General features: G+C 54.5%; 1 protein-coding gene across 4 annotated transcripts; it reads left to right on the top strand.

The window, feature by feature from the left end:
• Positions 1-489: 489 nt before the first annotated feature.
• Positions 490-23390, top strand: HEPH (hephaestin). Of its 4 annotated transcripts, XM_080352594.1 has the most exons (22): positions 696-778; positions 2686-2768; positions 3474-3650; positions 5708-5952; positions 6611-6823; positions 7380-7559; positions 7972-8226; positions 8784-8952; positions 10077-10216; positions 11186-11317; positions 11889-12100; positions 13673-13823; positions 14081-14293; positions 15047-15257; positions 15479-15618; positions 16413-16544; positions 17466-17572; positions 18330-18555; positions 19169-19308; positions 19686-19848; positions 20866-20898; positions 22326-23390. In XM_080352594.1, exons 3-22 carry the CDS (start codon positions 3490-3492, stop codon positions 22568-22570), a joined length of 3468 nt encoding a protein of 1155 aa, XP_080208720.1. In that variant the 5' UTR covers positions 696-778; positions 2686-2768; positions 3474-3489; the 3' UTR covers positions 22571-23390. The 4 variants fall into 4 exon arrangements, with proteins under 4 accessions (XP_080208721.1, XP_080208720.1, XP_080208722.1 ...); XM_080352595.1 differs by lacking the exons at positions 696-778; positions 2686-2768 and adding an exon at positions 490-554; XM_080352596.1 differs by lacking the exon at positions 11186-11317.
• Positions 23391-24466: the final 1076 nt, after the last annotated feature.

Genomic DNA, 24466 nt, shown 5'->3' with positions numbered 1-24466 from the left:
GAGCGCGGCGCGCGGCCACGTGACATCACGGGCGCCTTAAAGGGGCCGCTCCGCCCCACCCCGCGCGTCCCCGGGGAGAGCCCGCAGGCCGTGCCGTGCCGTGCCGTGCCGTGCCGTGCCGTGCCGTGCCGTGCCGTGCCGTGCCGTGCCGTGCCGTGCCGTGCCGTGCCGTGCCGTGCCGTGCCGTGCCGTGCCGTGCCGTGCCCCGCCCGCCTGCCAGGCAGGTGCAGGTAGGTACCGGCGCGTACCGGCCCGCACGTGCCGCGGCTCCGGCCCCGCCCCGCTCCGCCCGCGTTCCTGGGGCTCGGCGCAGCCGGGCCGCGGGCACCGGAACCGGGCGGGGCGGGCAGGTGCGGGGGCGGGGCCCCGGGTGCGGGTCCAGTGCGGCGGGGCGGGCGGGAGCGGGCAGTGCCGGGCCGGGCCGGGCCGGGCCGGGCCGGGCTGAGGCTTCGCCCCTTTTTACAGCCCAGACTTTGTCCCCGCGGCGCTGCAGCATCGCCCGCGGCTCCCGGAGATGTCGCCCGGCTGAGTCCTCGCCCGCTCCGCACGGAACGGTGAGGCGGGTTTCGTTCATTCGGTTCTTTTTCCCTCTTCTCGGACAGCGGTTTCTCTGCAGGCGGGTGCCGGGAAGGGACCTGCATTGTCCGTCTGCCCCGATACCGAACAGGCCGAAATGTGGTTTTCTGTTCGTTCGCAGTTGCTGTACAGCCGGTGAATCAGCAAAGGGAAGTCCTGGGAGTAAGGATGCTGCTTTGAAGTACAAGGTTTAGGGACGAATGTAATACGAAGTTTGGGTTGTTTGGGTTTTATTTTTTAAATCAAGACATACATTTTGAAGAAAGATTAACTTTTTTGAAAATAATCTAAGGTTGTCGATTTCTTTCACCTTGCACTAGTAGAGTAAATGAGTGATGGTTAATCCCTGTGAAGAGAATGTTGAGAACACGATCGATCATTAGGGTCAGTGTTCAGTGACGGGCGTTGTTTGGCTGTTTCTGAGAGCTGCCAGAGGTCTGTGCAGCGTCTTCATCGAACTCCAGCCGGAGGTCCAGATGGGGCTCTTGTAGAGCCTCGGTAACACTGTCCCAAAGACCTTCTCCTTGATTTATTTCGGCGCCAGAGCACGCTCACAAGGCATTCAGATTGCCGTGACTTCTGGTCCGGTCTGGCTTATCTGATAAGCTTGCTGATGCTGCAGAGCGGAGCTTTCCTGTGGGGAGCGGGGACGCTGCCACACAGAAATCACGGGCTGATGCAGCGGGGGTTTGTCTGAGTAGGCAGTTTTCACAACCGACTTTAAGAGTTGCTGTTTGTCCTCGGTATAAAGTCTAAGCTTTGCCCTTTCCCAGGGTTTGATATTGCTTGTAAAACCCCTTAACATGAGAGGACATAAAGATTAGCCCACGGTGACTGGCCGACGCGGTCCTTGGGGCGCCCTCGGCGTGCACTGGGCGCGCTGTTCCCGGGAAGCTGCTCCTCTGGACTTTGCCCGCGGTGACACCCCTGCGGCTGCGTCAGGAGCATCCCCTGCCCTTCCCGCAGGGCGTGCGCCCCCGGGGTGGGACGTTTCGGGCTGAGGGCTGTGGCACTGCCAGCCTGATCTTTCCTGGTTGCTGTCACCACTGCCTTTGCTGTGACGGGATGTGCGTGTGACACAGGACGGGTGCAGCTTTCCGAGCAGCCTGGTTTGAAACGCCTTTGTTGGCGCTGGAGGAGCCGGGGAGCGCGGGGGTTTCAGCCCCGGGAGCAGCGGCAGGAGCAGGTCGGTGGGGTTTGGATGGTGTGCAGCAGCGGGACTGAGCTGTCCCCGTCCCAGCTCTCCTGGGGCCGTGGCAAGGGCTGTTCTGTACCCGCGTTCTTCAGGCGTGGGACCTTCTGAGGGGCTTGCTGCTGGGGCAGAGCTGTGCTGGTGGGTCAAAAGTGCCTCTGACCGGCACAGACACCTACAACCACCCTCCAAGAAAGGAGGGAAAGAAGGTTTTTCTAAATTGAGAGTTGCTTTCTCTCAACTTCTTAGAGTAATGGCTGTTTAGAATCAGTAATAGTCGATCGATTATCATTGGTTTCTGAGGATAGCACAGCGTGTTTGGAAGGTATCATTGCAGTGAGCTGGGGTTGACTCCTGCGTGCTGGGTGTGGGATGTGAGGTTCCGCAGCTTTGCTGGGAAAGCTGTTGTGGCGCGATGCTGCGCTGGCTGAAAGCTCACGGAACATCCAGCTTTGCAAATAAACCTGAGCTATTCATGGTGCTGTTACCGGAGACGGGGGGAAAATTAGGGACAACCTCTTTAAAAAGCCTTTCCGTGTCTGACATGAGGTTATGTTGCAATCCCTTCTGTTTGCCGTTAATGAACGTGGATTCCTTTAAGTGCTAGGTCACATTTTTCTAATTCTCTTCTTTTCGGTTTCCCTCTGCTGAACTTTTCCTAAGTTGCTGGTTTCTGTCTCAAGAGCTGGGCGTCTGTTTTAGATGACAGTTTGTTTATTGGTTGCATCCAGCTTTGTTAATTGTATCACTGGATGAGAACTTTCTTAAGCGTTTTCATGCTGAAGGTTTTTTATTTAGTTCAGCCCTAAGCTGTTGTCCTTTGGTGTAATTCTGCTGCCCCATGTTGCCTCAGTTTCTCCTTCATACAGGTGGCTCTTTGAACTTGTATTCACAAAACTGTATTCTGATAATTTCAGGCAACTTCTGCAACGTGCCCTGGATCTCCAGAGTATTTCTGGTGCTTATTCACACCAACCTTGGTGTTGATTGGAAGTTTTGAGTAAGCTCCTTACTTTGTGGTCTAAATCATGGGGAAAATGCTTAATGGAACTAGACTAAGCAGAAAAGCCTTGTGCAGCCCATTTGAGATCTCTCTGGGATTACGGAGAACCACTCTGTAAGAGCAGTCTTTAAACAAGTTAACATTTAAAATTGCTTGGTAGTGACTAAATCACACTTCGTTAGGTGGCTTAGTCGAATAGAGAGATCTTGGCAGCGGTTTAAAATGCAGAGGTACTGGCTCGGGATTGCTTCCTCGAGGCCTGAATGTGGTCCTGTAAGATGATTTGGGACACCGGGGTGCTGGAACACCGGTCCCTCGCTCTTCCCGCGCTCCAGGCGCCCGTTCTGCCCGGTGCCTGCGGAGCGTGCGCCTGCTCAGCACCGTGGAACGAAGCTCTTGGGAGAGCAGCGCACACAAAGTACCCCACGGTTAATCAGACTGTTCCGAGAGCAGCACGTGTGGTACTGGGGACTGATTAGCAGGGCATAGCCGCCATCCCCCTCGTGTGTTAGTTTTGGTATGGGAGTGAGCTCTGTGTCTCAGAACCCACGGATGTTTGAATAATGATCCCAGTAGGACTTTTACGTGATTTTTTTTCCATACTCTCTCAATGTCCAGTACTTTCAAACCACACAGAATATTCTGCTGTTGTTTCATTGCCTTTTTTTCTTGTCTCCCCACTGGGCGTCACCCCCACAACAGCGCTCCCCGGGCTGCCATGGGGTGCTTGTGGCTCTTGCTGGTTTCCGTCCACGTGCTGTCGCCCACGTCTGCCGGAGGTGTCACCCGCGTCTATTACCTGGGGATCCGCGAGCTGGCCTGGAACTACGCGCCGACGGGGAGGAACGTCCTCGCCAACCAGAGCATCGCACACAACACGTACGTGCAGTTCTGCGGGAACCGGGCCCGGGTCTGCCTTAAAACAGGCATTTTAGGAGTAACTTTTTGCAAACGTTCTGGGGCATCTGAGCAAGCAAGAGGCACAGTCTGGTGGATGTCTGGTCTTTATGAGCTTAATGGTTAACGTGTTTTATGGTAGGAACATAGAAACTGTATCAATGGGAGAACGGATGTTTGGTTTAATGGAGCATCAAGGGCCCCTACGCTGGAGGGAAGTAAAAGCACGAGCAGAGCGGATTGTGCAACGTTCTGCCCTGGGGTTGCATTTTCCTCGGTTCCAGCTGCTGATCAGCCTGTGTATCCTGCGGCATGGGGACTTTTCACCTCTGTGAATGACTCAACAGGGCCAGCTTGTTTTTCTTTGAATGAAATTTCGAGTCTTAGACTTGATGGAACTTCCTTAATGAAATGTTAGGGGTGGTTTGAAAAACATTTTTGTTTTTGGGACCTGCATTAAGTACTTTGAGTCACTACAAAAGCAGACTTTGTTTTTAGTTTTCAAAACACCAAACCTTTTTCCAAGGTGTACGGGTGATGGTGGTTTTAGTTGTTGTTTTCGTGTGGCTTTCCACAGCTTTTTAAAGGCATTTGTGCTTTTTTCTTTCCGCCCATTCTGTATGGCAAACAACCCGTATTTCGGGAGCTGCTCTGTCGTTACCGCTCCGTGGTACCGGACGCGTCGTCGGGCGCAGCACGGCGGGACAGGGGGGTTCGCGGGGAAACGTCACCGGCTGTCAGCTGGTGTGGAAAAGTCTGTTCTCTGGAGATGCTGAATAGACAAATCAGCTCACACAGAAGGAAACTCCAAAATTCAGGATTAATGAGGATGTTGGCACTGACTCCTGCAGTGATATGAATGCAGCGGGTTACGTTTGCTTTCTCTTGTAGTACTTGAAGAGAATTGAATTCAAGGGCATTAAACTTAAAAGCAGTTTAAAAACTGTTCTTTCACTGCAAACAATTAGCCAATGGGACTTATTTGCGCAGTGGTTGCAGAAACCAAACTGCTAGCGATGAGGAGATGATGTGATAGTGCTCTGAAGGACAGAGGTGCTCAGGTGCTTACAGAACTCGTGTGTTTGTTGGGAAGAAGCGCGCTGGGCGGAGGAGGCAGATCTGCAGGTGACACAGGAGCGGTGCGCGAGCTCCGTGCCGCACCGGGAGCCCAGCGCCCTGCAGCGCCGCGTGCCGGGGCAGCTTCCCCGTGGGGGCTCAACTGCCCACCAGGAGACACCGGCACAGCTTGCCTGCGTTTGAGGAGCGCCTGGATCACCGCAGGGTGACTGATACTGGGGCAGGATAGCGAGTAACCTCAGTTTTCATTCAGGCCAATCTCACTAATACCTGGACCATGATTCATCTCTTATCTACTAAGAATTAGCCATAAAGAGCAAATACACTCACGAGTTGAACTTCAGTACCTGTGTGAGCTTTTAACTCTGGAGGCTGGTTACATGCTGGGTACTCACCTGCCTGACTTGTCTGCCGTTCTGTAAGCAACTCAGAATCTGTTTAGTAGAAAATCATCTTTTAGAGCGGATTCCCCCTCTCTTTTGTGACTGAGCTGCAAATGCCACAAAGGCATTGAAGCAGGTTTCTGGAAGCCCCGTGAAGGTTGGCGCAGGCATGAGAGGGGCTTTGCTCTTCCCCGCGTCAGCGCCGTGTTTGTCAGGAGCCCGCCCTTCCCGTTCCCCGCCTGGGGTGCGCGGGAGCAGGACCGAGGCCGTGGCGCCGGGCTCACGGCTGCTCGGGCGCCGCCGCTGCTCGGGCGCCGCCGTCCCCGTTGTGTCACGTGCTCGGGAAGCAGACGGCCCGGCGGGCAGCGCTCCTGTCCCTGTCACAGGCTTCACCGGCGCGGTGGGAGGAGGAGGAGGAGAAGGCTGCAGATGGGGAGGGCACAGCAGGGCCTGTGTAACGCCAGAGCTTTTGTGCTCACCTGGGGAAGCTGTGTGTCATCGTCACTCTGTCGTGTTATCAACCAGCTGTTTGATATAACGTGTGACTCATGGTGCCTTTCCCTTTTCTGAATTTAACAGCAAGGCGTCAACATTCCTGCAGCCTGACAGAGACAGGGTGGGAAGCACGTACAAGAAATCTGTCTATAAGCAATACACAGACTCCACGTACACCACTGAGATTCCCAAACCCGCCTGGCTGGGGTTCCTTGGGCCCATCATCCGAGCAGAAGTGGGAGATACCATTAAAGTACACCTAAAAAATTTTGCTAGTCGACCATATACAGTCCATCCTCACGGTGTGTTCTACGAAAAGGACTCTGAAGGTAAATGAGCCACTGCCATGAAGGAGATGGGCTTTAGTCACTGGGGCTCCGGCATGTGCACCGAGGGCAGACGTGGTTACCCCGAGCGGTGCTGCGGGAAAGCAGCCGCACGTGGGCGTTCAGCCAAGTCCGCTGGTGGCGGGTCCGGGGGTCTGGAGTTCCTGAGCCGGGCAGCGCCGCTCACAGCGCAGATTGATGGAGCTTGCAGGTGGAGAGCGGTGCGGGAGGAAGGGCTGCAGGCAGGATTTGAAGTGCTGTAGTACAAGAGCCACGAGTGTGAGGAGCTTCAGGGAGTTCACAAGAACGGTGAAGTGTGAGAGCAGAGATCGGCTGTTTGAAGCAGCTCTGGAGGTTGTAGAGGGGCTGCCTGTGGCACATGGGAGGGTTAAAGGCAACAGGCAGAACGGGAATCATCGTTCTGACTGCGCTGACCGGTTTACTGGCAAGTCGCCTCACAGTGGCTCCGTGCCTCAGTTTCTCTTTGAGAGAATGATGATGAAACACTATTTCAGCTTCAGGATGTTGAATCTCACTTTGAAATCTGCGACCCAAGTATATGCATGCAGCTATGTTGAATGCGAGCAGCTCTGTGTAAGGTTATGTGTATGGACATCTCTGCTCTTCTTGAATGCATGTTGTGGTTGCTCAATTGTTCTAGGATCCCTGTATCCCGATATGTCCCCTCAGGATCAGAAGAAGGATGATGCTGTTTTCCCAGGAGGGAATTACACCTACACTTGGACTGTGCCTGAAGATCACAGCCCAACTGCTGATGACCCAAACTGCTTGACCTGGATCTACCACTCTCATATCGATGCACCAAAGGACATTGCATCGGGATTAATTGGGCCATTACTTACATGCAAAAAAGGTAAAAACTGCAGCTGAGGGCTGCAGTTTCATACTGTGAAGCTTTTTGTGGTGACTTGAGCAAGGATAGGATGAGAAAATACTCGCTGGGCAGTTCCTGGCTTCATGGGAAAATGCAGCCTGACTGGAGAAGACAGAATCTGAGTTCTGGTCATTACGTTGCCTTTATCCCTTAGTGGCTGGGCAGGTGAGCTTGGAGGCTTCTTGACGTGAGAGCGCTGTTTGAGTCCGTGTTAAAAGAAGGAACCTTGTCCAAGGCCTGGTTTGTGTATTGGAAACCTGAGGCCTGTTTGATTTGAGCAGCAGTGGGGACACCGAAGGTGCTGTGGTTCAGCCCGGCAGCGGCAGAGCCGCTCGGGCGTGAGAACCTGCCAGCAGCCTGTGTTAGAAAAGTGAGACTGCTGGAGCTCTGCAGGGAGCTGTGCCGGGACACTGGGGAAAGCGTCTGTCTCTAATTTGTGCCATAAGAGTTACTCTTCTATTGGTCTTTTAATCCCTTGACTGACGTCTGCTTTTCTGCATGCGTGGATATTCATTCATCCTCTCTTTCCCCGCAGGAATACTGACTGGAAGCTCTCAAAGGCGCCAGGATGTGGACATCGATTTCTTTCTGATGTTCAGTGTGGTGGATGAGAACCTGAGCTGGTACCTGGATGAGAACATTGCGTCATTCTGCACAGATCCAGGCTCCGTAGACAAAGAAGATGAGGAATTCCAAGAGAGCAACAAAATGCACGGTGAGCGTCCCCCCTGCCCAGGCACTGCGCGGCCCAGGCGCCCCCGGGTCCCGGTGCTCTGGGACCTCGAAATGCACTTTCGCTGCTGCATGTGGGGCTGTGGGCAGAGGGGAAGGGAGCGGCGGGGTCTGAGACGGCGTGCTGAGCAAACACCATCACAGCGACCCTGCGGCAGCTCCAGAAAAGCGGAGTGGTGTTCTGATTTAATCTTCGGCTTGAGTGAGTGTTAGCTGGTTAAGATTGTGGATACATTTTGTGCTAGGAGTGGCTTGTGGAGCTGGGTTTCCCAGAACAGGGAGCGCAGAGTGAGTTCTGGTTAGGTCTGTCCTCCAAGCGCCTGTGCTGTGACCTAATGGCACAAGCTCTGGAGGCCCCTTTTCTAATCTCCGATTTTATTTGCTTGATTTTGCAGCTATTAATGGTTATGTGTTTGGGAACCTCCCTGAGGTGACGATGTGTGCTGGGGATCACGTTTCATGGCACCTCTTTGGGATGGGCAATGAAATGGATGTTCATACAGCCTACTTCCATGGAGAAACACTCAGCATTCGCGGCCACAGGACGGACGTGGCCAGCCTCTTCCCAGCCACCTTTGTGACGGCAGACATGGTCCCCAGCAGCCCCGGGAGGTGGCTGCTGAGCTGTCAGGTCAACGATCACATACAAGGTAACGCAGGGCCTGGGGTGCCCTGTGGCCTCCTTTTTCTCCCGGTGCGGTAGGGGACAGTGCCTTCTGTGGGCAGCATCCCGCTGCAGTGTCCCTGGCTGAGGGAGTGGTTCCTTGTCTTGTATGAACTGGGATGGATTGTTTTGTTTTGTTGTTTTTTTAATGTGCAGACCAGACTTACTGGGGATGGCTTAACCACCGTGTGGTGTTCTGTGTTGGTGGTGGTGGAGGCAGTGGGTTGGGTACAGCCGAAGCGAGGCGGCGCCTCTGAGCTCCAGCCCCATCTGGGACACTTGCCTGGAACACCCGAGGACAGCAGGGGCTGTGTGCCCTCTGTCCGTGCTTCCATCACGTGCAATAGCTAAGGCAGGCGCTCTGCTCAGCGACACAGAAACCTCCTGGCTGTGAGAACCACCTAATTGTCTTCTCCCAGCCGTGTGCCTTTTGGGACAAGAGAGGAAAAATGCTGGTTTGTGGCAGGAAGGCGGGAGTGTGGTGGCTACCTGGTCAGACTGGCCGAGGGGGTTAAGCACTCGTGTTCTCCTGTGTCTCAACAGCGGGGATGGCAGCGCTCTATGAAGTCCGGCCCTGTTCTCGGCAAGCTCCGGCACCCAGGCTGGCGGGGAGAGTTCGGCAATACTACATAGCGGCCAAGGAGGTGCAGTGGGACTACGGACCTTCGGGGCTGGACCCGAGCAGCGGGAAGCGGCTGAGTGAGGCGGGCAGGTAGGTGGAGGCTGGGGGCCGGGGCATGTGTGGAGCCTCTGGTCTGTGTCGGGGAGGCTGCGAAGGAAATGTGGCATTTCTTTGTTAGCAAAATACATGCCTGCCATTGGCGTGGAGAGCATTTCCTGGGGAGGCAGGTCATCCCATGTGGAAATGCAGGCTGCTGTGGCCGCACTGTGCCCAGAGCAGTCCTGGGTTCAGCTGCCAGGAGTCCCAGCTGATGCAGGACACGGCTGCCATGCCTGTCTCTGGGCTTCGTTTCTGCTGGCTGTGCAGGTCCGTGTCTTTGAGCGATGAAGAAAGCACGTTGTGCAGCAGACACAGGGGGGCAGAGCTGGCCTGCAATACGCTCTGGTGTAGCCTTGTAGCAATTTCTAGGAAATGAAATGCAGCGACCTGGACCGCAGCCTTCCATCCCACGTGTCGGGGGGGTGTGATAGCAGCTGCTGAATGCTTTCCCGTTCAGGCTTCAGCTGACTGAAGTAAAGGCATTCCTCCCTCTCCATTCCCTTCCCTGGGAGGCTGCTGGAGAGGATATACCTCTTTCAGATGGAGAAGTTAATGATTTACCCAAAGCCATGCAGCAGCTCTCATATAGACGTTGGACCTGAAAGCTCCTTAGGTCTGTGAGCTGGTTGTGTCACCAAGGTGCCTCTCCTGCAAAGCACGTTGTCCGTCCCTGTGTTTGGACAGGGCGGTGGTGGAGGAAATAAGTCTTTCTATACAGCTGTCGCTTGTTTTTTTCAGTTACGATTGCAGTTGTCCCCTGGCCTCTGAAGAGCTCAGTGCTTTAGCACCACTTTCCGTTTGCTGCTCCGCGGTTTTGTTCGCCGCCCTCCCTGGCCCAGGCGCGCGGAGCCGCAGCTCAGCGCTGTGCCGTGGGCTGCGCTGTCTGAGCGGGGGCTGTGTGCGCGGGGAGCCCCGAACACAGCGGCCACATCAGTCTGGAGGATGGAGAGGCTTTGCAGAGACAAGACGTGCTGGTTCCAAACCACAGACACTGGCCTTGTCTGAAAAGCTGCTTGATGTGTAGATGCTGCTGGTGTTGTCAGAGCTGTGGGGAGGGAGCGGGAGAACAGGACTGATTTTTCGTAGAAATGACTTGGTTTGCTTTTTGCATTCAGCCCTGCAGAGCAGTTTTTCAAGCATAGCCCCTACCGAATTGGAGGAGTCTATTGGAAGGCAAAGTATATAGAATATACAGATGGAAGCTTCCGTGAGGAAAAGCAGCGATCAGAAGAAGAGAAACACCTTGGGATACTCGGTAGGAATCACCTGGCAGCATAAATCCTGTTTCCGTGCCGGTGAGGACGATGCTGGTGTTGGGTTGCACCGGTCCTCCCGTCTGCGGCAGGGAGGGGCGCAGACCTGTTCTGCTGCAGTTACGTTCAAGGGCGAGGGGAACAGACCTGGGATGTGGAATGCTGGAATGGACGGGATTATTTTCCGCCAGGCAGTCTGCGGAGTGAGAGTGGAGGGACACACTACAGCGTTTGTAACTGGAGCTGAACAGCTCGCACTGAGAGCTCACGGTTACGCGGCTCTGAGTGAGCATCCTCAAGGCACGGTCCGAGCCCCCGTTTCTCACAAAAGCCTCCTCTCCCGAGCGGGAGCGCTCTCCGCCATAGCCAGCTAACAGCGGGGCGGTGAACAAGGCTGAGAGAAGAGTGTGGAGGCAAATGAATCACATGTGAAGGCTCTGGGGTGTACGTGGTGGAAGCACATGGGCATGGTTCCGTGTTGTGCGTCGGCGATGGCCGATAACCTAATGATGCCAGAAACGAGCTGGTGGGAACCGACGGTTCCTTTCTCGCTGGCTGGGCAGGGGCTCACGGAGGAGCCGTGGGCTTAGAGCATCTCGCACCCGTCTGTACGCACCAAATCCCACACACCTACCCGAGGCACCGGTCTTAGAACTGAGGGGCCTCGTGTGGGTGAGTGAGAGACATGGGCCTTCCCGAGGGCGTTTCAGCACATCTGGCCATTTTGTTACTCCTGTGAATGCCTGAAGCCTCTGACCTTTCCTGCAGACCTGAAATGCTTTCAGATAATTCTTGCCAGCCCCCTGCTCCCCCTGTCAGGGCTGGACAGCCTCAGGCAGCGCCAATGCATGGGCTCACCCACCGTTCTTCTGCGTCTTCTGCTCCTCCCAGGTGGCCATGGCTGCTCTGGCGTGTCTGGTCACCCGGGGAGTTGCTCTGTTGCCAACATGCTCTCTCTGCTGTTTGTGTAGGTCCAGTGATCAAAGCTGAGGTTGGAGACACCATCCTGGTGACGTTTGTTAACAAAGCCTCCTGGCCTTTCAGCATCCAGCCTCATGGAGTGTCCTATGGGAAAGCATGGGAAGGGATGCGATACCATGATGGTTTGTGCCTCCTTTTCTCGAGTAACTCAGAGCTGATGCTGGTGGTGGAGCTCTGCAGCCCTTACCGCTCTGTGCCGGGGTCCTGCAGCCAGGAGGGGCGGGATGTCCTGTGGCTGGAAGCCAGCCTGGTCCTCAGAGCCTGCCCGAGGCCTCGCCGAGGGACACGTCCCCTGAGCTGGTGTCCAGGGAGGGTGGCGGGGCAGAGCTGTTCCAGACGAGAATTGCAAACCAAAGCCCAGGCCACTTCCAGCTGTTTGGGACCCTGTGAGCAGAGGAACGTGCCCAGGGCACTCCAGCTTAGAAAACCTCATGCTTCCAATGTTCATAATGGAGAAGCAGCTGGATTCACTGTTGCTTCCCGTCGCCATGCCCATCTCTGCCATGACATGGTGGAGTTTACACGATCCTAAGAGCATCTTCCCATGTGCTTATAAACACACCCACATCACGCTTCAGACATGCCGGGTGTTTTGGTGAGCAAAGTAAAGCCCGGTATGAATGCAGCTGGTAAGAAGGTGTAACGGTTTGTACCGGGACCTTGGGAATAACCGCGCCAATCTCTGTTTCGAAGGTCTGTCCCAGAACGGGGTGTCTGTGGCGCCGCTGCACAACTTCACGTACCGCTGGGCCGTGCCGGAGCGCGTTGGGCCGGGTCCCAGCGACCCCCCCTGCCTGACCTGGATGTACAGCTCGGCCGTGGACCCCGTCAGGGACCCCAGCTCGGGCTTGGTGGGGCCTCTGCTCGTCTGCAGGCCGGGCACGTTGGATGACAACAACAAACAGGTAAAGGGGTTTTCCTGCCACGTTCCTAGCAGGCTGTTTTCTTGTAGAGAAAGGGAGCATCAGCGAAACATGAAGGAACGTAATGAAAACAAGGCAGGACAGTGTGGGTCCAGAGAGCGGAGTGGCAGCCGGGAGGCATGTTAACATCGGAGCTGGTGGTGCTCTTGGGTGGGGGTGGCCCGTGTGTTCTGGGCTCTGCGTAAAGCTCGTCGACAAATGTGGCTGAACAACCGTGCCTTGGACGTGACTTTGTAAGTGACTTTGTCCTGAGTCTCACATGGCGGGCTGCTGTCAGTCCCATGGGATATTCACTGCAGGCTCAAACATTGAAGGACATTGTCACTTGCTGACAGGTGGTGTGGTTGAGTGGTATATTGCTTTGGGGTTTGGGCGAGCCTCATTTCTTCTGCAAGATCACTTCATTTTCAATCAGAGCTGACTACATAAAAGCATATGAAAATCTCTCAGTCTTTATGCTTTTGATGAAAGAAAGGTGAAATCTGAAGGGCAACCAGACCTGCCTCTTGGAATTTCACTCAGGGACAGCAAGTCTAGGGAAGGCAGTAAATTAACATACTGGGAAAGTGCGAGACAGATTAGCAGAGCCTTATTGTGAAAACCGCGGGCGGCAGGAAGGCAGCCTGGTGCGGCCGCGCGGCGCCCGTCTGCGGCGGTGGCGGCGAGCCGGGGCAGCTGCCGTGAGCGGCCCCGCCGAGTTTGCTCCGTCTGCCTTCAGCGGTGGCACCGTGTGCCTAAACTGGGAGCGCGGGAGCGATCAGGGCGTTACAGGGTGGAAACATGAATCTGCTGAGCAGAGAGGCTTGTGAATGCATACAGCTCACAATGTGAACGAGCTGTGATGATGATCAAACACGTGCAGGTGTTGAAAGGGTGTAAACAACAAAGAGACAGACTTGTTTGGAAAGGCAGGACAGGGAGGAATCGCCTGGGGCAGCAATTGTGGCTCCACAATCTCAGGCAAGCCTTTAATGGGTGCTCCATTGGGAAGGGCGCGCGTGCGCCGCGGCGGGAGCGCCGGGTCCCGCGGGGCCAACTCCCCGGGCGCTGAGGAGCGCGGCGTCAGCGGGAGTGCAGACAACACCGGGCGTGTTCCTTGAGTGGGGAAACGCTCCGTGCTTTCGGATGCATTTCTTGGGAGAATTAATGTTTTCAGGGGTTTAGGGTAATAAAAATGCCCAGCCCAGGCCTGCGGTAGGAGAAGAGCGGGAACAGCCTGGCCTCTGTACCGGCTCCCACCTCAGGTCTGCTGGGGACGGGCGGTGAAACCTCCCCGTGGGAGCAGGGTTGTGGGGAGGGACGTGGTGGCTGCGGATCCTGGGCTGAGTTCTGATGGTTTTACTCATGTGAAATATCATGGAAAACCCAGACATGGTGCCTCTCGTGCGACAAAAGAGGAACATTCAACGCGAGTAAAGGGACAGAGCTCTGGCCCTCAGTGAACCAGGTTAAGGTGAAGAGGAGCACGAGAGCCAGGCCAAACGGCTTTAGCTATGAGGATAGTTAATTAATTCGTTTAAAAAATTAACAGCCATCATTATGATTATATCTTAGAAAGGAATCGACAAAGAGTTTTACCTTCTCTTCAGTGTGTTTGACGAGAACCTCAGCTGGTACTTAAATGCAAACATAAAGTACTATCTGAAGATGGAAGAGACTTCTGTAAAGAAGGATGATGGCTTTGAGGAGTCGAACAGGATGCACGGTACGGCCGGCGCGCTCTGCGTGCGGCAGGAGGGAACCGCGGCGCCCGGGGCCCCGCTCGCCGGCAGCCGGGGCTGCGCTGCACCCGCTGGACCCTGGGGCGGCGGGTGGGGTGGGACAGGACAGGCAGCTGTCCGGGGGCGCTGGGGGTGCGCTGCGAGCGAGCTGTGTTCCGGTGGCAGCCTGCCTTGTCAGAGGCAGAGTTAATCTGCTGGCTGGTATCTGCCTGCGGAGAGTTGGTTGTTTTCCCCTTTGCAGCCATCAACGGACTGATGTTTGGTAACTTGCCTGGGCTGAATGTGTGTGAAGGAGACAACGTGTCCTGGCACCTCCTGGGCTTGGGCAGCGAGGCGGATGTGCACGGAGCTGTGTTTCAGGGAAACACCCTGCAGATTAACGGGATGCGGAGGGATTCCACCAATCTGTTTCCCCACACATTTGCTACCGCCTTCATGCGACCCGATAACTGCGGTAAGCGCCTGCACTGTGGCTGGGCAGCAGAAGTCTCCTGTTGCAGTATTTGCTCCTGTGGTTGGTTCTTTAGCAAGCGTAAACCCTTACAGCGGGAGCTGTGCTTTACATCCTGTTTGGTCCCATTTATGAGGCCACAGGTCCTGTATTTGCGTTTGATTCTGGAGGAGGACAGGAGATAGAGGATCTCGTCCCATATTGTCCCAGACTGATTCTCTAGGCTGCCACTTCCCGTGGGCGTTGCTGCCTGTGGCCCACGCTAACGTGTCTTTCAGAATAAAGTAGCAGACAGTTGCCAGTGCTTGACTCCCCTGTCTATGGCCTGGGGAGATTCGCGTTTGACAGACCCCGGTCTTCCCAGTTCACGGAGCAGGCGCGTCACTCGCCTCGCACACAGTGGGACGGGCTCAGCCGCCGGTCGTCTCCTCCCCTTCGGCGTTCGCAGCCTGGATCTTCTGCCGAACCGCTGTCTCAGCAGTGGTACCGTGGTTACATCACTTTCTTGGTTTCTTCACATCTAATAGGCTGGTTATTGCCTAAGAAAGCCTCCTGAGAGGATTTTGTGTAGGACGTTGTTGTGTCATTCCTGCTTGCTTTCTTTAACAACCCCTTTTAATCCCAGCGCGTAGCAACCAAACTCCCTAACCGAACACACAGATACTGATGTGGACCATGTCATAAGCTCTGTGTGGGAAGCAGCTGTTTCCTGGGCTCTTTAAAAGCTGATTTCCTTGTTTGTGCTGCCTCCCTCAGGGACTTTTGAGATCTACTGCCAGACCAGCAATCATTACCAGGCTGGGATGAGGGAACGCTACTCCGTTTCCAAGTGTGGAAAAAGGGATCCTGCCCCTGCCCCTCGGTACAAAGGGGTGCGGACGTACTACATCGTGGCCGAGGAGGTGGAGTGGGACTACGCGCCCGACCGGAGCTGGGAGAGGGAGCGGCACAACGGCTCCGTGGAGAGGTAGAGCCCTGGCGCGGGGGCCTCTGGCACGGTTCCCTGCGGACCTCGGTGCAGCCCGTTCAGGTGTCTCGGCCACCTTGTGCCACTGCTGGTGGTGCTGCCGACGGGAGCGCCGCCCCCACGTCTCCCTTTGCAGCCAGAGCACCCAGTGAGCCCCCCAGGGTAGCTGTTGGTTCCTCCTGAGCTTTCAGGTATCTCAGCACTCCTTCTGCATTTCTCAGCTACGCCGACGTGTTTCTGAGCAACGAGAACGGGCTGCTTGGCTCCAGGTACAAGAAAGCAGTTTACAGGGAGTACACTGACGGGACTTTCCAGACCCCCAAGGTCAGGACAGGCGGTGCTGAACACCTTGGGATCCTAGGTAAGGATACGAGCCGAGGGTGCGTCGGCCGCTCAGCCAGCGACTTCAGTGGCTACGGGCTGTGATCCAGAGGCCTCCCAGATACACAGGCCTCTGCGGTGCTTGCAAGTGAGAAGTTCAGACCGTCACCCAGCTCTGCCAGCGCCGGGGCAGCAATTCTCGTGCCCGCTTTTGCACAAACCTACTTCCCTGTCTTGGGCAAAGCATTTTCACGCGGGCGTTTCTCTGGCTGTAGAACAGAAGTAGCTGCTGACTGCTGGAGACCAGGCTGAGAGATGCGCGTGAAAATCTGCAGCTGTGAGAAACTGTTTTGGGGCAAAAGGGGCAGGCCCTGGGAGGTGGGGGAGCCCGCTGCGGTGACCGTGGGCACCTGTGGGGGTCCGGGACGCTGGTGCAGAGCGGCACGGCTGAGGCACTGTGTGCCATTCCAGACGGGCTGCGGCTCTTCACTGATGCACTGTCAGGCCAGATGGAATATGATCATATTTTTAAAGAGAGCAGCAAGGTACGATTGAACTGGTGTGAAATTTAGCGTAGCCGTATTCAGAAATCAAGCCTTATGTGTACTGGGCACAGTTAAACAACCTGCATTGTGAAGCTCAGTACTCGAATTGGGACTGACCTCCATCTCTTTTTTTGGGAGGTAAGGATAAAGTAGAGAAGAGGAGGGGAGCATCATAAATATTGTAGGGGAACATCTCTGGGGAGAAGATGATGGGAGAGAGGAGGAAATATCCTCAAGAGGTACACTGGTAGTGTTTGCTGATCTCAGAGCACATTCTTCCTACCTCAAGGTCCTTTCCTGTGGGCGGAAGTGGGAGATATTCTCAACGTCGTGTTTAAGAACAACGCCAGCCGGCCCTACTCCATCCACGCGCACGGGGTGCTGGAGAGGGGGGCGGGACAGGTGCCCGCAGCAGACCCAGGTGAGTCCCTGCTCGCCAGCCCCGTTCCTGTCAGGCTGGCAGAGCTACCCAGGCTTCAGCTCGACTGGGTTCCTTAAGCGGGCTTAGAGGTGCAGGTTTTCTTCTGGTAGAGAACTGGAACCAAACAGTAACAGGTCTTTCAGGTTCACCATGGGTTTAGAGATACAGTTTGTGTTGGAATGGCAGCCCGGGCTGTTCATATTCTGCTCTGGCTTCCAGGATAACTGTAGCACAAACTTTTCCATGTGCAGCCTCATCTCTGGATCCCCCAGGTCTGTCTGTAGGATGGAGGAAGGTGATGGCAGCTCCTCACAGCTCGGGTGGCTCTCGGTGGCCCTGTCCTCCTTCTTTGGGATCTGTTCCGATGTGCACAATAGTATGAAAATAACATGAAATAGGAGAAATGCACCATCGCTTGCCAGGACACTGAATTAAATCCCCAGTTTGTTTCACAATCCAGACACCAGTTTGTGTAACTTTTGGTCCCCTTCAACTCGCACAGGCTGCCTAAGTAAAAACAGCGTTCAGCTGGGCCCTGTCTTTCTGAAACCTATTACTGATATGCAAAATAATAATTAAAAAAAATAATCCGAATAAGCTTCATAAATATACTTCAAAGAGGGAAAGATCATCTCAGGCTCCACCTGTGCTGAAGAGAGGTGGAATTTCCTTGGTCAGGTCCACACGCAAAGGTGCAGATAAAAGGGATTTGTGCTGATGCCAGATAATTGATGTGTGTCCCGTGACCTGTGGGAGAGGAGCTTCCCCCCTGCCTTTCAGTGCTTGGGGAGGGATGTCTGACAAAATCAGAACTGAATTTGTGCTTTGGAGACAGGATCCTTTCCTTGTTTTGCTTCGTGTGCTGCTCAGCGAACTGCGGGAGTGTCACGGTGATGTTGACGGTGCTTCTCTGACACTCAGGGGACATTTTGACGTACCAGTGGGAAGTTCCTGAGAGATCTGGTCCGGGGCCAAATGATTCAGCCTGTGTTCCTTGGATCTACTACTCCACGGTGGACCCGGTGAAGGTAAAATAGAAGCTAGAACCAGAAAAGCCCAGTCAGACCAGTTTTCACACCCTTTAGAAAACAATGGGAGCTGGATACAATTTGGAGATTGACCCAGCTGAGAGGCAGAAGAACCATCTGGTGACATGTCCAGTGTTCTCCTGGGAGAGGAAATCCTGCCAATTTATCTTGATGTTTGTCCATATTTTTTCCCAGCACAAACCTTCATAAAACAATTCCACTGTCTCCTTGACACCAACCTTCCTTCAGCTTTTTGCAGCATATGAGAACATGTCCCTGTCAGTCCTGGTTCCTGTTGGTGAGCGCCATAGAGTTGATCTGGAAAGGTGGAAATCATTCAAAATTAGGCCTCATGGATAAAGGAGAAAGATTTAAGCGTTGCCAGGATCAGTTGCCGTAGCACTGGTACACAGGGAAACAGCCGCAGGGATCCTGCAATAAACCATCACACTCATCCCCGAGATCGTTGCCTTTGGTCTCAGGTTGCTGATGTTTTTGCAGCCAGAGAGTGGGGAATATTTTGAAAACATTCAGATTTATGACTTTCAGATTTGCATTCAAAAGAGCCTCTGTAGTCTCTGCTCTTGCGCTTGGGGAGCTGATTTTCACCAGTGAGGGTACCGAGACATTAGCACCATTTGTTTTGCGTGGGGTGATGCGGGGAACAGAAAATGTGGTTGCTGGAAGGCAGAGAACTGCGCACAAAAGGGAGGGTGAGAAGATCCTCGCCTCAGAGTTTCTCCTTCACCCTGGTCAGGACGTGTACAGCGGGCTGGTCGGGCCCCTCAAGATCTGCCGGAGAGGGGCCCTGCGCGCTGACGGGCTCACGAAGGACGTGAGGAGGGAGTTCGCTCTGCTGTTCCTGGTGTTTGATGAAAATCAGTCCTGGTACCTGGAGGAGAATGTGGAACGTTACACTAAGGGAGGTCACAAGGAGATCGACCTGCTGGATGACAAATTTGTGGAAAGCAACAAAATGCACGGTAATACCCGTTAGGCACCTGAGCACCGTTGCTATCTGCGCAAAGCTGATGCTGAGTCTGGCCCCTTGAAGTGGTCAGGCACCCTGCCCCGAGAGCCCGACTCCTGCGCAGTGTCCTCATCCTGTCCCTTGTCAGTGGCACGGGTGGAGTTCACTGCCTGTTGTCAGTATTGCTGCACATATATGGCACAAATCTTTGACGGACACAGAATGGCAGGGTTGCCTGTTGATAGGATTTACCTGGTTTTGTTTTTCAGCAAGTAAATTGTTCAGAGATTTATGTGCATCTAGATATGTATGTATTTCCCTGTCACTGGGCTAAGAAGGCCATTTTTATGCATTTTAACTTGTAGAAGTGACCATCTCTGCGGACTGACTGCAGGTTTTCAGCAAGAGGTAGTTTTTGAGACTTGAGTTAACAGTGGATAAGTAGCTGGAGAGAGAGAGACAGACTTTTGGGGTCTGTCACATGAAGACACTAACTGCTGATGCCCTGGTTCTGGATGAGCTCTGCAGCATCTAACTTGTCCCGCATGTTTTTCCTGAGGTGGTTCAGCATCTTTAACACTTCAGTAACAGCCTTTTCTGCTCTCTGCATGTTATGTACTGCACAGCCATCAATGGGAGGCTCTATTCCAACCTACCTGGGCTGACCATGTTCCAGGGCGAACGGGTAAACTGGTACCTGCTGGGAATGGGTCAGGAGATTGATGTCCACACAGTCCATTTTCATGCCGAGACCTTCATATACAAGGTAAGACTGTCCTGCTGATGATAAAGCAGAGAGTGACCACTGATATAATCACTTTTGTCTGAAGTTTTTCAACTTTAACTTTTTGAATGACTTCACAGCATCTTCACCCAACTAGGAAAGGGATGGGATTTTACACATCGGATCTGACTCACTGAGCCTCTGCATTGTGCTATGTCTAGTTTAACCCTTTTTAGGATCAGGTATTACAGATAGTGTTTGTTTTCCCAGCTGCAGGCCTGGAGCTGCTCTTTGAAGCCCTTTCTTGGGCTCTTACAAACTGTAGTGGTACTGAAGTGGTTTCCAGTGACACTGACGGAATTTTTTGTCTGAGAAGAAGCAGGGCGCTGCACGCTAACGTTCTCCTTTCTCTGTGACAGAATGGCAAAAGCTACCGAGCAGATGTTGTGGATCTGTTCCCTGGGACCTTTGAGATGGTGGAGATGCTGGTCGGGAACCCCGGGACGTGGCTGCTCCACTGCCACGTGTCTGACCACATCCACGCTGGCATGGAGACGCTTTTCACCGTCTTGCCCAGACCAGGTAGGGACCTGCCACTGGTTGTGACCATGAAACATCTGACTGTGCTGTCTGCTACTGCTGCGAAAGTGAGTGTTTGCATCACACTTAGAGCTCCTTTACATACCATCAACAGCCAGGTAACTGAGCAGTTAGCAGTACTTAGGTACTGTTAATTTAAGATGTTCCCTTTGAACATGGTAATACCTGCAGCTGGAATTACTAACAAATTGATTTCTGAGGTTTATATTGCCTACATTATTATTATGAGTTTTATTTTAGCTTGTGTATGAGAAGCAATGTTCAGCCATCAGCTAGTAATTATTCTTATTAAGAACATTACCCGCGCTCTAAATGCGCATCGGAGGCTTCTCATTTCAGCAGGAAGTGCCGGCGGGTGCTCGGAGGTGAGGGACGGTCTGTCTGAGCTCCGGCTGCGATGGGGTCCGCGCTCCTCGCAGCAGCCCGCGCGGTGCTGTGGCTGCGGTTTGTCACCAAAGCAGAGCTGAGAACACGCCCGTGGTTCGGCTGGCGCTGGGCAGTGCTTGTGCCCTTCAGGGTCTGTCTCTCTGCGGGTAGTTGGTTTTTTTCCAGAGTAGCTGTTGCTGGGCATCTTTCTGCTGGTGGCCAGTGCTTTTGCATCACGTGGGCTTTTTTGGCCCTTCCTTGCCACCCTTCACTTAGTAAATTGTGTGTATCTCAACCCACAAGGTTTTTTTGCCTTCCTTTTGCCCCTCGGGTTGCCCCGCAGCCCCGCTGGGCGCACGGGGGCTGCCAGCCGGGTCAGCCCCACGCCTGGGGCTCTGTGCTGCCCTTTCGAAGGCCGTGGAGGGCTGTGCAGCAGCAGGTCTGCTTTGGAAGCAGGTAATGCAAACCTGCTGCCGCTGTTGTGCAAGGAGGGGAAACACTGACAGGAGAGAAGAGCACCTGCAGCGCCGGGAGAGCCGTGCTGCCTCCGGATCCGATCCCGTCCCAACGCCGTGTTCTGGACTTGCTGCTTCCAGCCCAGCACTTTCTCACCCTCTTTTTGTTTCCTTTCAGAGCCAGTGCTTTTGGTGGCGAACGCCAGCGCAGGTACGGTGTGTGTGGCACCGCGAGGCGCTGTCTGTGCGAGCGGGGAAGGGACGGCTCGGGTCCGCGCGGAGTTTGGATGCGCACGAGGGGAGCAGCGCGGGCACCGCTCGCTGCCGCTGGGCTGCCCCCGGTTGCTCTGCGGGTGATGGGGAGGGCGCCAGGTTGGCTGGCTTGTGTTCTCCACGTCTGCTCTGATGGTTAAAAACACGGCGGCTGGGCTTGTTAGGCCTGTTGGACCTCGTTAGGTGAAAAGGTTTAGCGGCCCCATGTCCTGTTGTACTGGTTTGTGTGGGTTCATCTTCAGAGTCGTGTGCACGCTGGGGAGCTGGCAGGGGTGCAAAGCGTTTTGGAGGAGGGTGCTGCAAAGGAGATTACTTTTCTTATCTCTTTCAATGAAAACCCAAGAGGCACCTAAGATTAGTTGTCCTCCCGCTGACAGTCAGTCAGTGACGGTGGTTTTTAGGGACGGAGTCAGCGTGTAAACAGGCACATCTGCTCTGTCCTTCCACAGTGAGGAGCCTGAGCACATATCCCCGGCCTTTCAGGTATTTTAAAGAGCAGATGTGAGAAGACATTTGGTCGGCAGCATGAGGGAGAAGGGGAGTAGTAGATAAGATCCCTTTAAAATTTTCTGGGAAATGTCTGAATAGTTTATGGTGATTTATTTCCTGGATTTTTTCATCTTTCTCCACAACTCCACTTTTCAGCTGCTGTGAATGAATCCAGCTGGGCTGATCTAAGAGCGGCTGAAAATGCAGCCTTTGACCTACAATTCTTCGGTCTTTCTCTACTGATAATTCAGTCATTTCCTTCCTAACAATGTTTCCCTTACTCAAAGTGCATGTAAAGAAGAGTAGGAAATGCGTCAGAGCAGTAGTGACAACATCAAGTAATTCAGTTCTATGCTGCCCTCGGCCCATGTCTCGCCAGGCGGGACCGCGATGTGCCAGCAGCTCCGTTCCTCGGGGGCAGCGGCGCTCGAGGGGGCTCGGGAGGGGTCGGGGGGGCGCAGGGCCCGCGGCAGGACTGGGCGGGGGCCCCTGGGGGTGCTCAGGACAGCAGCCGCGCGCGGGGCCTGGGGCGGGGGGCGCGCAGCAGCCCCATCTGGACACACGTTCTCTCCCTCGCCCAGCACGAGTCCCTCGCGGCCTCGGGCGCCTCCCTCGGCAGCGGGAGCAGCGGTGGTTAGCTGATGGGGCCCAGCAGCGCTGAGACGTGCTGAGGTCCTGGGGCAGAGCGGGTTAGGGAAAGAACTGTTCGTTCTCCGGTTCCTGTGTGGCCTTGGGGACGGGGGTCTGTTGGATGGACAGCAACTGGATCTCCTGTGACTTGTTTTGGGTCTTTCTTTTGTTCTCTTTTTGTATTTCTCAGAACCTTTTAGTGGTAGAATTTCTGGCTCTCATTGGAACTGTATTTTTGTTTCTCAGAGGTGCCACCTGAGGATACAGACGAGTCCCAGAAGATCAGGCTCTTTGGATCCAAGCTGGCTCAAGGGCAGGTGGAGGCCACGATCATCACGCTGGCCATCGCGGGCCTGGTGCTGTTCCTGGCCGCCTGCTTCCTGCTGGGCGCGGTCGTGCACCTGGAGCGACAGAGGAGGCTGCGGCGCAACCGAAGGTCCATCCTGGACGACGGATTCAAATTGATGTCTAAAAAGAACTCGGCGCTATAAAAGCCACGTGCAAACTTCGGGCTGTGCGCTTGGGGCAAGGCTGGATCATTGTCCACAGCGAGGATTTTGGGGCGTCATTTAGGTCGTACACTGTACTTCTAGAAGCTGAGGGGGGAAAGCTGGAGCCCTGACCTCTTCGTGTATTCTCCTCAGCACTCCGGAAATAAAAGGTCTGTCCAGAGAGACCCAAGGACCCTTTGAACTGACTGAAGATGTGTAACAAAAGTGTCCTTCTAGAATCCTGTTCTCCCCCGAGGAAGAGCGGGGACATTTCCCCTGTTTTCTTCTCTCCAGAGTGACTCCGCTTGGCCCTTCCCGGCAGACAAGCGTGGGCCAAATTCCTGTCTTGCTCCATTGCCAGAGCTGAGCTGGGAATTGTCTGCAAGGAGCTGTGAGCCTTTAAATAATTAGTCTGAAGAGGGGAAGATAATTTTTTCATTTTTGGGAATCAATTAAGAATACAGAAGAGAAAATGCTAATTCAGATTTGGATTGCTGTTTTTTGATGAGTAATTGGACATGGACATTCAGGGTAGCGCATGTCACGGTGCCCTGGAGCTGTGCCTCGCCGCCAGCCTTGCTGCGACACGTCCTCCTGCTCCGGCACGCCAGCTACGTGCTTTGGTGACAGGATCTGTGTCCCGTGTGGGAGCAGCAGCTTCCCCCGGAGCTGCAGCGGGTCCCGGTGCCGCTGCACGGCGGTTCTGCCGGGCCGTGCGCCGGGCTGCGCCCCCGCGCCTCTCCTGCAGCAGGGACAGGGACGCTGCGCTGTGCTGCGCTGTGGTTTGCTCTCTTGATTTCAAATATATTGTATTGACGCGATCTCCACCGTTGAGCTGTTGCTGCGCCGCTGCTGTGAGCTGAACCTAAGGCTCAGGCCTGTGTGAGCTGGAGTTACGGCTGGGACAGAAAGTCAGGGAGCGCAAGGGCCGTTCTGTCCAGGCAGATGCGGCAACAGCGCAGAAGGAGAAAGCCGCAGTGCCGGTGCCGTTCAGCAGCGCGGAGCAGACCAGCTGCGTTGAGCTGCTCTGGCGGCCACAGCCGCCTGCAGCCGCGGGCTGGGCTGTGGGCTGCAGCCCATGTCCCACCCTGCAGCTCGGTAGCCCACACTGCAGGCTGGTAGCCACACAGCCACAGGGTGTCACCCTGCATGTCAGGTACCGAGTGGGTCCTTAGAAAACATCTGTGTCTGCCTGGCTCACCCACCGAATCCCCATTATCTAAATGGATGCAGGTTGGTGTTTGGATATTTCTGTCCCTGGTTTTAAATAGGGAAGGGTGTAGAAGAAATCCATTCTGGGTGGCTTTCAGAGGCAATTAAAGCAGAGCAAGCTAAATGGCTGTAATGACAAGTGACTGCTGTAGGCTATTTAGGTATAACAGCACCATTTTATTCAGAACAGTAGTTATAACATACTTAATCATGCTCAATTCATATTGGGTCGTGCATATTTCCAGCTGCCCTTTCCTTTGGCAGTGGGGACAGAGCTCGTTGATTTCCTTTCGTTACACTTCATTAAGCCTGGTGAGGAGCTGGGGGCTGATGAGCGCTCTGAGCACGGGTGCTCTTTGCTCATTGTCAGCTCTGGTTCAGCTGCCGTTGCAAACTAGAGGTTTACCCAGTCCCGGGTGGGTTTTAGCAGCTCTGTCAGCAGAAGGAAGAGCTGGGCAGGAAACGTTTTCTCTTTGGCTTGTGGAAAAAATAGATTAAAAAAGTGTCCTGAGCCCATGCTGAGACAAAGGAGTAATTGTAACGGCATTTACTGCAGCCAGGGCCAGAGCTGGTGCTGGCGCTGGTTCCGCAGCAGGACAGCACCGGGACTGGGGCTGCGCCCCCAGATTTGTGCACGTTCCTTCAACAGTGGGCTGCCAGAATTGCCCCGTGTAACGCTTTTGG

The sequence above is a fragment of the Nesoenas mayeri genome (assembly GCF_963082525.1).
Source record: "Nesoenas mayeri genome assembly, chromosome: 13".
In the NCBI taxonomy this organism is placed as follows: Eukaryota; Metazoa; Chordata; class Aves; order Columbiformes; family Columbidae; genus Nesoenas; species Nesoenas mayeri.
The sequence above is the reverse complement of the archived record's forward strand: the minus strand, read 5'-3'. Positions and strand labels throughout refer to the sequence as shown.